The sequence below is a fragment of the Petaurus breviceps genome, unplaced genomic scaffold (genome assembly GCF_028583685.1).
Source record: "Petaurus breviceps papuanus isolate PSGF00001 unplaced genomic scaffold, PetGlider_PUasm1.0 685, whole genome shotgun sequence".
NCBI lineage: Eukaryota > Metazoa > Chordata > Mammalia > Diprotodontia > Petauridae > Petaurus > Petaurus breviceps.
This window is the reverse complement of record NW_027186455.1, coordinates 4637687-4650201: the sequence shown is the minus strand read 5'-3', so window position 1 is coordinate 4650201 and position 12515 is coordinate 4637687. Positions and strand designations below refer to the sequence as shown.

At 42.8% G+C, this 12515-nt stretch overlaps 1 protein-coding gene across 5 annotated transcripts in view; it reads left to right on the top strand.

Moving 5' to 3' along the window:
* Positions 1–12515, top strand: part of SIL1 (SIL1 nucleotide exchange factor) — a 254806-nt gene that overhangs the window by 73896 nt on the left and 168395 nt on the right. For all 5 annotated transcript variants that reach the window (XM_069104317.1, XM_069104314.1, XM_069104315.1 and 2 more), the window contains one exon: positions 8445–8559. In XM_069104317.1, the coding sequence (XP_068960418.1) occupies positions 8455–8559 (105 nt within the window). In that variant the 5' untranslated portion in view covers positions 8445–8454. The remainder of the gene's footprint in view (positions 1–8444; positions 8560–12515) is intronic.

The following is a 12515-nucleotide window of genomic DNA, read 5'->3' as shown; positions in this document are numbered from 1 at the left end:
GGTCCTTTTTGCTTGGGTCATTTGCAAATCTGGATTGTGGTTTTTATGATCCCCACTCCTGTCAGTGCCTAAAAGAGAACTTAAAGATCTTTTGCCTTTGGTGGCTCAGTGAATAGAGCACTGGCCCTGGAGTCAGGAGGACCTCAGACACTTAAAACTTACTAGTCCTGTGACCTTGGGCAAGTCACTTAACCCCAATTTCCCTGCCTTCCCTCCTCCAAAAAAGAAACAACCTCCCCCCCCTCAAACCCCACCAGATCTTTTGCCTTGACAGAATCCTGGACTGCTCTGGGTAGGAAAGGGGCGGGGGGAACTTTGGAATAAAGAACTGTTGGGGCATCCCAAGGTTGTAAATGGTGGCCAAGGATCTAAACTATAGGTCTGGCTAATAATTTTCTTGGGTTCATTGACATAAAGTCTAATACAGACCTTAGTGCTATTTCTTTCATTTCCCTCCCCAAACTTAACTGTACCTCTGCCTTAACCCAGTGTTAGCTGGGGAGTTTTCAGCTTCTTATGCCATGTTGTTGTTAAATTGTGCCTGACTCTTTTTTCACCTCATTTGGGGTTTTCTTGGCAAAGATACTAGAGTGGTTTCCTATTTACTTCTCTACCTCATTTGGCCAGTGAGGAATCTGAAGCAAACAGTTAAGTGACTTCCTCAGGGTCACACAGCTAGTAAGTATCTGAGGCCAGATTTGAACTCAGGAAGATGAGTCTTCCTGACTCCAGGGCCAGAAATCTATCTACTGCGCCACCTAGCTGGCCCCTCTGGGGCCAAAAGATTGAGAATAGGGCAGTCTTTGATCTTATGGGAGGGAGGATTTCTGTTACCTGATGCTGCTGGTTGTCCTTTAGAAGGATAGTGAAAAAGGTGTGGTTTTACTGCGGAGAGATAAAGGTAGAAGTTGGGCTCCCCTAGGCAAGCAGGCAAACTTCTTGGCAAAAGGTTTGGCAGGGATTTTAAGGCTAATGTGCAGGTAAAGTTAAGTGGGGAATATTGTGCCAACGTCTTTATGGCCTCCTGGCAGAGAGCAGGCTTGTGGGGATGTGATAGTATTGGGATATGAATGGAATAATTTCTGCATGTGTGATTCATAAGAAAGGAGGTACAGTATAGAAGAATTGTAAACTTAGTTTTCTCCTATGTAAGGATGTTAGCTTCAGTTGGTTTGCTATTCCTTCTCTGGGCTAGCTAACATAGTAGGGCTCACCAGTAGTTGTGGAGGTAACCCACAGAGTCAGGAACCTACTACTTGAGAATGATTATCAGTCTCTAACTCAGTGTCTGGTTGTAGCTAAATTGTTTATGGCCATTTGAAATTTATATTCTGTAGTAGAACTGGAAGAGCCAACTGGTCCAACTGTATAATTCTATAGATGGGTCTGGGCAAATTGAGGCCAACAGAAGTAAAAGATATTCAAAATCACACAGCTAGAAAGTGACACATTTTGGTTCACTGCCTCTCCAGCCTACTACTTTTTCAAGTTAAGTCAAAAATCTAATTAAGAGCTTAATACGTGGCAAACATATTAATGTCTCTCATATTAAAGCTCTGGGGAACAACACCAAGAAAGGCAAAAATGCTGTCACTGCCCTCAAGGAGTTCACATTCTAAGGAGAGAGACAGCAAGGAAACAGCTGTTAAAACAAGATTCTGTATCTATAGTTGTGTCTAATCTTTCTGTGTGTCTCATAGAGCTTATGCGGGGGGAATAAGAAAATTGGAAAGGTAGAAAGGGACCAGGGGATGAAGGGCTTAAAAAGTGGTTTTTGTATTTGATTCTGGAAGTAATGGGGGAGAGGGGAGACAACGAGGTCAGACTTGTGTTTTAGGATGATCACTTAGATAAGTGAAGTGTGGACCGGAGTGGGGAGAGACTTGAGGCAGGGAGTTCATCCTGCAGGTTATTGCAGTAATCCAGGTGTAAGATGATGAAGACCTGCACCAGTGTAGTAGCAGTGCTAGAAAAGAATGGTGGTGAAGAGGTTACCCACTAAGAGGGTTAGGGTTACTCTGGAGACCCCAAAATACCAACAAGCCAGGTCCTGCCGAATGAATTGGACTTGAGTCTTCTCAGCCAAAGAAAAGTAAAATTTATTAAAAGTTCATTTGCATTAGATACAGATTAAGTCTGTGCTAGGTCATTCTATGGCACTCTCCCTATTCTGTGGTGCTCTCACAAACATGAAGACAAAACAGGGTCTTATATACAGAAGGTTGTGGGAGGAATCTAGGGATGGTCCAGAGGAGGAGTTTGGGGAGGGTCTTCAGGAGGAGTTAATGAGATCAATGAGTGATTAAGGGTGGGAAGTAGCTGGAGGCTACAGACAGTGGTGGGCTAGGCCAGTTCCAGGGTAAATCATATTTTGATAGGTGGGAAGTCTAGTAACAGAGGCTTGGGCTCAGCCTCTATGTAAGGCTTATTGCCTCATGCAAATGCTTCATCAAATGGGATGATTTAATCAAGAGTCCAAGGGAGGTTCCCAGAGCCAAGGAGAGATTTAGGGGGCTCCCAGAGCCTCCTAATTCCCCTCTCAAACAAATGGGAACCAAATTCCTTTGGGGTAAAGGGCAAATGTCTCAGCTTCTGAAAGTGCTTCCTGCTGGCAAGGGGTGTAGAGCTGTCCTTGCCTCTCTGGGTCCTGCTCAAGGGGGTCAGACTACGTATTTAAGGGGTCAGAATCTGGAACATGGATGATGTCAGGTCTAGTGGCCTGGAGAACTTGGATTCAGTCAGAGATTTTCATAGCCTTAGTGGTAATCCAGAGGTTGACGGCTTGAACGATGGAGGAGGCAAACCTGGCAAGGAGGTTAAGCAAACAAAGACCAAACAGGCACCAAAAAAATAGAGAAGATACAATTCCCCTGGTAGGAATTAAAGATGACTGTGACAAGGAAGTCCTACTTCCTGTGAGAGAGTGACTGGGAGGTGCTGGCTGAACTGGATCTGGCTGGCAAGGGGATAAGTCAACCAGCACATCAGGAGAGGAAGAGGTCAGAAGAGGAGAAACCTCTATGACTGCCTAGGGGTAGGGCCTGAGGGCTGAGTGGGTGTTGCTTCATGGGGAGGGGCCACAGAGGGAAGCACTTCAGCCTGACCAGTGCCTGGGACCTGAGCAGGGGTCCCTGAGGGGGAAGGCACCATGCTGGAAGATGCAGGGTAGGAGATATAGTGTAGGAGACAGGAAATGGGTGTTGGGCTAGGGGAAAAGGGAAGGGGAACCAAGGAGAAAAGGGTTGGGGTACAGCAGAAGGGGGTGGGGGAGCTGCCTCAGTGACCTGAGCAGCAGTTGCTGAGGGAGGAGGGGCTGGGTCTGAAGCTATAGGAAAGGGGTCATTTAATTGGTCCCAATTGCCCCTCTGTGGAGGGGCTCTAGCTTCAATCATCTCACTCTTTCCTGAGAACTTTGTTCTGAGAAAGCTCAACAAAAGCCATTAAGTAGGCAATTTCTATCCATCTTCCTTCTCTGAGAAGGTATGATTCTAACTGCAAGAGAGTATTCTCTTTTAAAGTCCCCAAAATAGGCCACGATTCATTGTATTTTCTGCTATACCTAGGCCAAACAGTGTTGCAAAAAAAACCCTGAATTTTTCCTTTTTAAGATCTCCAGAGAAACTAAATTTTTTCCAGACAACCCAAAGGTGAACTTTTGGGAGCTACAGGCATAGAGCCTGGACTTCCCTTTCTCCATAAAGGAAGGTTTGAGAGTAAGCCTTGAAAAACAAACAAAATACCACAAAAAAGTACCTGAAGTTCTCCCAGTTCCCTAGCACCTAGAGAAAGAATATGGCTTGCACCTCCAGATGGGGCATCTGTCCTTATCTTCCATTCTTCAGAAACTGCATACATGTTCATGTTCTCCAAAATAACCAAATAGGACTGAAAACTTGAGGTCAGTCTGAGCACAAAACAGCCTCCTAGCTGTCTGACCTAATGGGACCTGAGAGATCAGGTTCCCCCCCCCCCCAAAAAAAACATACACAAACCCTCCCCTCCCCCCATCCAAAACAACAACAAAAGCAAAACAAAAACCAAAAAAACCCTGAACTTCCAAGGTACTAGGGAAACAGAGAGGCTTACCACCTTCCAGTCTTGGCTAGAGAAGAACTGGAGAACTGTTTCCTGGTCAGGGAACCATAAAAATGAAGAGGGTACCCACTAAGAGGGTTAGGGTTGCTCTGGAGACCCCAAAATACCAACACACCAGGTCCTGCCAAATGAATTAGACTTGAGCCAAAGAAAAGTAAAATTTATTAAAAGTTCACTTGCATTAGACAGAATAAGCCTGTGCTAGGTCATTCTACAGCACTCTCCCTATTCTGTGGTGCTCTCACAAACATGAAGACAAGACAGGGTCTTATATACAGAAGGTTGTGGGAGGAATCTAGGGATGGTCCAGAGGAGGAGTTTGGGGAGGGTCTTCAGGAGGAGTTAATGAGGTCAATGAGTGATTAAGGGTGGGAGGTAACTGGAGGCTAAGTTAATGAGGTCAATGAGTGATTAAGGGTGGGAAGTAGCTGGAGGCTACAGACAGTGGTGGGCTAGGCCAGTTCATGGGTGGATCTTATTTTGATAGGTGGGAAGTCTAGTAACCAAGGCTTGCCCTCAGCCAAATGCCTCATCAAATGGGATGATTTAATCCAGAGTCCAAGGGAGGTTCCCAGAGCCAAGGAGAGCTTGAGGGGGCTCCCAGAGCCCATACCTTATCAGGGGCATATAGGGAGAGACCTTTGGAATGTAGAATTGGCTTGGCAATGGCTTGTGTGTGGAGGGTGAGAGAGTAAGGAGTCAAGGATGTGAGCCTGGGTAGCCAGGAAGATGGTGCTTCCTTCCAGACAAGTAATATGAACATTTGAAGAGGGAAGGGTTTCGAAGGGGAAAGGAGGTTCAGTTTTGGACATACTGAGTTTAGAATGACACCTACTTTGTCAGGACAAATAGGTCCAGTTATTCACAAAGTCATTTACCAGATTTCAAGTCAGGAGAGAGGTTGGATCTAGATAAGCAAATCTGAGAATCATCTGCATAGGGATAATTGAATCCAAGAATTGATTGGAATACCTAATGAATCTTTTATTGAGGTTTCACCAAGCCTTAGGGGTAAGAGGAGAACCAAGGTAGGGCAGTGTTATGAAAGCAAAACATAATGGAGTAGAGGCTGATTGATAGTGTGAAAGACTGCAAAGAGGTCTTAAAAGAGAAGTATTGAGGAAAAGCCATTAGATTTGTCAATTAAGAGAAACTGGTAACTTTGGAGGCAGCAGTTTTAGTTGAATAATGAACTATAGAGAAATTTTGAGGGGAGAATAATAATAACTAGCATTTTTATAGTGTCTACTATGTGCCAGGCACTCTGCTAAGGGCTTTGCAAATATCTCATTTGCTCCTCACAACAAGTCTGTAAGGGAGGTGCAGTTGTTATTCCCATTTGTTATGGGAATTTCAGATCTTCCCTGCCCCTAGGCTCTTTGATGGTCTTAAGTGACTCTGAGAATCTTCCTTGATTTGAAAGTATACTCTGCTCCCTAATAGGCTGAATTTGGTCACATGGAGCCTGTGGTGGGAGGCTTGGTTTTCAGGAATGCCCACACCTTGGTGCTTTGTGATTAGGCAGTGTGTCAAGAGGGTTGTGACATTCTCTGAGCTGGTAGAAGGCTATATCTTCCTGATGTGAGAGTTTGTTTTGGGGCTCACTTTGAGAAGAGTTATGTGACTTGACCAGATGAGACTCTGGGCAGCCGTTGAGCGCCCCTCACTTTAAAAACCCAGATGTTGGTGCTTCTCTCTCTGGTAACTGACTAGGCATGTATGTAATGGTGTAGCAGCAAGCACCCCGGCACCTCTAGGGTGGCTGCTCACACAGGTTCTTGGATCTGCTTTGATAAAGGAAAGCAACTCAAAATGGGTTAACAAGCTTACTTTAATCAGTCAAACATATCGTTTACCTAGTTCAGGGGAAAGAGGTCAGCACCCCGAACTTCAGAATATACAGACAGAATTATCAAGACAGAAACAGATCTAGTAGACAGATTTCCAAACTGTCCAACCATTACATCCATACCCAACAACATGTGGGTTTCAACATCTGGGTTTTTCAAAGCCCAGGGGCTCTGTACAACGGCTTCTCAGAATCCAGATCAAATCACAGAACACTTCTCAAAGTGAGCCCCAAAACAAAGCTACACATCAGGGCTTATATAGCCTTCTCCTGGCTCAGAGAATGTAACAACCTTATTGACTCACTGGCCAATCAAGAAGTATCTACTGAAAAACAAGCCTCCTACCCCAGGCTCCAGGTGCACTTTAGCCTAGGGGCAGGGAAGATGTTTAAATTTACATTCCCATTACAAATGGTCAGACAGTTGGAAGTCTGTCTGTCTGCTGATGTTTCTCTGTATTTGTTGTCTGCTTGTAACTTGTTTGTATTCTCTGAAGTTCGGAGTGCTGACCTTTTCCCCCTGAACTAGGTAAATGACATATGTTTGATTAAAGCAAGATTGTTAACCCATTTTGAGTTGCTTTCCTTTAGAAAAGCAGATCTAAGAACCTGTGTTGGCAGCCACCCTGGGTATGCTAGGGTGCTTGCTGCTACACCATTTTACAGATGAGGAAACTGAGGCAAGCAGAGGTTAAGTGACTTGCCTAGGTCACACTGCTAGTATGTATCTGAGGCTGGACTTGAACTCAGGTCTTCTTGACTCCAGACACAGGGCTCTTATCAGCTGAAATAGATAGCAGGTGCCTGAGATAGTAAAAAGATAGGAAGAAAAGGCATCTATTGTAGACTTTCTCAGTTAATTTAGCTACAAAAGTGTAAAGAGATATAGGGCGATGGATAGGGATGGTTGGCTCAATTGGGGGTATTTTTTTTGAGAGTTATTTTTTTTTAAGATGGGGAGACATGATTATGTTAGTAGGCTGAATGTTATCAACCACCATATAGGGAGAGATGGAAGATTTACAAGGGTGAATAGTCTGGTGGGATGGAATAGGATCACCAATGCACATAGATAAGTTTTCTTGTCAAGCAAAAGGGCTACTTCTTGTGGAAGTTGGTTGAAGGGAGAGATAGTAGGGAAAGAAATCTAAGTTATGTGACACAAGGAGAGGAAAGTCTTAGGAAATTGTATCTTTTTTTTTCCCCAGTAAAATAAGAGTATGGGGAAGGGAAGCTGGAAGTTTGAGGAGGGATGGAAACTTTGGGAAAAGCCATTGTGGTCAGTGGGTTAGGGCCTTAATGGCTGGGATGTTTAATTTTTTAATTCATTTCTGTATCACCTTAGTGAATTATATGAATGAATAAAAGATAAACAAGGTTTTACTATGTCCTAAGTACTATGCTAAACCCTGGGGATACAAATAGAATGAGATAGTGCCAACTTTCGAGGAACTCAGATTCTAGTTGAGAAGTAGACATTGTGCTATAAGATAGCAAGGCCCAGGAACCTTTAAGTTCACCAGGAGGTCAGATAATAGTGTCCAGGAGTCTATAGGGGATAGGGATGGACCATATGGTAAGTCCTGGGTGCTTTAGGCAGGGTCAGGCCAAAATGCTAAGTCCTAGTGATCTTCCATCTCACTGGAAGCCTACTCATTTATCCAAGTAGTATGAACAGCCAAATAGTTTTTACTGTTGTTGGAAAAAATATTAATTCTGTACTCTGCATTTTAGCACAAATCTGCTGTAGACAATGATTAATTTAACATTCTATAATCAAGTATTTATAGAATAGAGAAATATCAAAATTGGCATAATTCTCATGCCAGCTACATCCCATCCTCTGCATCTCTATCCCAAGACCATTTAAGGTAACTTTTATAGGAATTTTTAACCAGGAAAAGGTCATAATATATTACATTGCAATTTGGGATTAATATTCGAGAACTGTAGTCACTTACTCTTCAACTAGAACTACTGAGTTCCTGAAAGACTTTCTTACCTAAGATCAATATCTTAATCCTTTCTGAATGGTATCCAGTGGCTCATGCAATATCCTGGGGACAATTATTATTATTAGAGTACTTCTTTAGGTGCATCAATAACCCAGTCACCAGGCTGAGGGGAAGGAGGAAGATATTAGTCTTTTACCTTCCAAAGACCTTTTGTTCTTGACTGTTTTGCCTAAGAAGGTAAGTGTGGAAAGGCCTGGAGCTAACGTTTACTTGGGTGGCAAAGCAAGTAAAATGTGTGGAAGAGCTGGGCAGCATAGGTGTCCTCACTGCACACTGGACGGCTGCAGCACATCTGCAAAACCAGAGGTGACACAGGAGTTGACATTAACTTCTTTCCCTCTTAACCCCCAAGCCAATTCTGAGTGTAAGTTGCTGATCCACATAAGGCAGGGATACTGGAAATAGTGGGGGTTGGTTGGTGTGCAGTTAAATGAAACAGAGATGTCATTAAATCCATACTAACCTTCCCTTTTCTGTGTCACTAGGCTGGTGACCATGGCACACCAGGTCTTCCTCCCATCAAAGGTATCCCTGCTGGGCATAGTGCTTTGGCTGCTGGCATCTGCATATCTCTCTTCATGCCATAATAATCACATCCAGGTAAGTGTTTGATTTATGAACAATGAGAAGCTTAGAACTGGGCTAGAGAAATCGCTGCCATTTCTTGGGGCTTTTAGAGGAGAGAATTACCTTTGTTTCTACTAATTTAAATGACTGTGATAGTATTAGGTGGGTACAATTCGTTGCTACTTGCCTGTGGCTTGCACATACATACATACATACTGTGTTTCCCCGATAATAAGACACTGTCTTATTATATTTTTTGAACAGAAAAACACAGAGGGCTTATTTTCAGGGGAGGGCTTATTTTAATGAACATTGACAGCAATTTTAATAAACAGGTAAATGTGAACAAAAAAATGTACCTTTATTCAATAAGCAAATCATTGGGGAAGAACAGGATGACGCGCTCACTGCTGCAGCTCTGATTGGATGCAGCTTGGAGCGTGGCATGCGTTTCACGGGGGGGGCGGGTACGGTGCATACAGAGGGTACCGTAATGTAGCGTGTAGCGCAGGGGATCACCTTCACTACAGTAGCAATCTCAATAGGGCTTATTTTCGGGGGAGGGCTTATTTTAGAGGAATCTTACACAGTAAGGGGAGGGCTTATTTTCGGGATAGGTCTTATTATCGGGGAAACACGGTACATACGCACATATATGTGTGTATGTGTGTCTATATATGCACACACATATACATGTGTTTGTATTTGTATGTGTGTATATATATGTGTATTTGTGTGTGTGTATGTAATATCTGTTGCTGTCTGATGAGGACATTTCTGAAAGTTGTATCTTAAAATATGGTGAAGAACCTCATGGTTCTAATGGAGGTGAGAGACTGCAGATAGAGGTCCTTCAATTTCAAGGAAAGATTCTGTTTCCCCTCTATCCCTTTCTTTTTGTCTCTTTTTTTTCCTTCTGTCTTCTCTCCCTCTCTTTCTTCTGTCCTTTCTTCACTGACATAGCCTCTACCACAGCTGGCATCCCATTACCCTGGGAAATAACACATGAAACAGAGGATCCTCTTGGGCTTACTTTCCCTTTACTATTTACTTTCTGCCCTTGACCATGCCACTGCCTTAGAGTGAAGTCTTTATTGTTATTTCTCTGATAGTTTCACCCTCCGTTGCCCACTTGGGTCCACCCCCATGGAGTCCTCCTGAGGCTCTATCTTCTAAGCACTGGGTAAAGTGCTCCCAGGCTTTCCAGTGAGAGGCCCTTAAAGTGCAAATGACAATTGTGATCAAATTAATAAAAATCTTTAGTGCTTCCAAGGTTCACCTTTGGCTCATGGCAAATTTTCACCTTCCTTCTGAAATCATTTGTTTTCTCCTTTGTCTCTCACCCCTGCTTTGTAGTTAAGCTAGAAAGAAAATGTGTTCTCTAGACTCATTTGTCCCTTTGAACCTTTAATGCTTTCTTATGAATATCCTTTCAGAGCCATTTTCATTATCATTCTTAAAGAGAAATAGTAATGGGATTGCAATGTCCCTGTTCTGAGAATTGTCTATGCAGTGTAATTCTGTGTGTGTGTGTGTGAGTGCGTGTGTGTGTGTGTGTGTGTGTGTTTGTGTGTGTGTGTCTGTGTATGGTCATGGGATATGAGTCCTAGCTATGGAGTGCTTGGCCTCACTGGCTTTTGGATGCCCCTGGGAAGGATACTGAAGGATGAAGATGGGGTTGTTTCCCTATTCTTGCCCTCTTGAAAATGAGTTAGTTTTGTGTTTCCCAGGTTTGTGAGGATTCCCTCCCTCCTCTCTGAGCTTTAACAGATGCACAATTAACAAAGTCGTGCTGATGAATTTACTTAAGGACTTCGTGTTATTAAGTCCCTTTTGGATAATAGTCCAACCAAATAGATGAGCTCTCAGAGCAATAATTATTCTGGCCCATTTATATTAGCTCTATTGAGTCTAGTCTCAGAAAAAAATGTTAATACTGACTTTCATCAACAGAAGCTGCTTTTATCCTTATGGCTGTTCCTAAGCTGTATCCATTTGTCATAATCTTTCATCATGTGCTAAGCACAAGTAGGAGTTGAAGTGTCTTTTCTCTCATACCATAAAAATTGCTGTCCTGGTGGCATTTAAAATCCAAATTATGCAGTCAGCCACCTTCACAATAGTAAAAATGGATTGTTAATGATATATTCATGGGTGCCCAGAGCCCGGGCTCACAGTACCAACAACCTGAAATTACACTTTCCCAAAGGCATTTGTGCAAACCATTGAAAACCTTTTAGAAAGGCTAACTTTGCTGATCAAGGAAGGCTGCTTCTTCTTCCTTTTGTTTTTTTTTGGAGGGGGGAAGGCAGGGCAGTTTGGGTTAAGTGACTTGCCCAAGGTCACACGGCTAGTAAGTGTTAAGTGTCTGAGGGGGATTTGAAGTCATCCTCCTGACTCCAGGGCCGGTGCTCTATTCACTGTGCCACCTAGCCACCCCAGCTTCTTCTTGTTCCTCAGTGGTCCCAGCTTCCCTTTCCCATACCTTTTAGGGGCCCAGGTAAAACCCTACAAATCTGATCTTGAGGGAAGGTCAGGTAGTATAGAGGAGTGTAGAAGGCAGTGCAATAAAATATACATTTAAGTGCCTACTTTGTGCCAAGCACTGGGCTAATAAGCCCTGGGGATATAAGAAAAGAGACTATTCCTACCTTCAAGATGCTTACAATCTAATGTGGGAAGACTATATAGCACTACACACACAAAAGGAAATTGGAAAATAAGGAAAATGTGTGTGGGGAGGATGGGGCTGGGGGAGAGACACCCAGTGGGGGTAGGGACATCATGTTCCTGCAGTTCAAACTAAGTAGAACTGCAGTTGGAAAGTGGAGAGTTAGCCCAGTGAGAAAACAATTGTGTCTGAATGTTGTCACTCATGGTGAAGGGACTGCCCATTGATACAGGGTTCAGGTCTATAAACTGGCAACTAACTGAATACTGTAATTTGAGACGTTTCAATCCTTAAGTATCTTTTTGATTGGTTTCATATTTGGCCTATTATTCCACCAGAAGAGATTTATTCCTTTAAATGAAAACTTGGTCTCCTGTTAAAATGTGAATGCCCTTGGAGGTCTGGAAAGTATTAAGCTATTATCATCTCTTTAACTCCTGCATAAAGAGTAGTTTATCTAATTACTTTTCTTCTCATTGCTAGTTGAAAGACTGGAAAGTATAAGAAATTGGAGGAAGGGCATGCAGACGCTGGGTAGGGGGATTTTGGAAACCAGGTAATCAGTAGAGGGGATAGAGGGTTATAATCACATTCACATAGAACATACATTCCGTGTTAGAAAGGACAGCAGAGATAATCTATTCTAGTCCTCAAATCTTATAGATGAGGACATAAAATAGTACTAGGGAGGGTGTGTGTGTATGTGTGTGTGTGTGTGTGTGTGTGTGTGTGTGTGTGTGTATTTTTAGTTCCAAATCCTTTCCCTCTCCCAACCCATTGAGAAAACAAGAAATATCTTCTCCTTAATACATATGAAGTCATGAAAAACATTCCCATATTAGTACATTGTGAAGAAAAAAAGTAAGAAAAATAAATTTATGCTTCATTTTGCACTTTGAGTCTATGAGTTTTCTCTCTGGAAGTTGATAGCATTGTTTATTGTGAGTCCTTGGAACTGTCATGGATCATTGTATTGATCAAGTGACTTAAGTCTTTTGCAATTGATTATCATCACAGTATTACCATTATTGTATACAGTGTTCTCCTAGTTCTGTTCATTTCACTTTACATCAGTTCATGTAAGTCTTCCCAGGTTTTTCTGAAACTATCCCCTTCATCATTTCTTTTAGCACAGTAGTATTCCATTACATTCATGTGTTATAACTTGTTCAGCCATTTCCCAGCTAATGGGCATCCCCTCAGTTTCCGATTCTTTACCAACACAGAAAGAGCTGTTCTAAGTATTTTTTTGTTCATATGGGTCCCTTTTTCTTTGATCTCTCTTGGGGTACAGACCTAGAATCAGTATTTTGGGGTC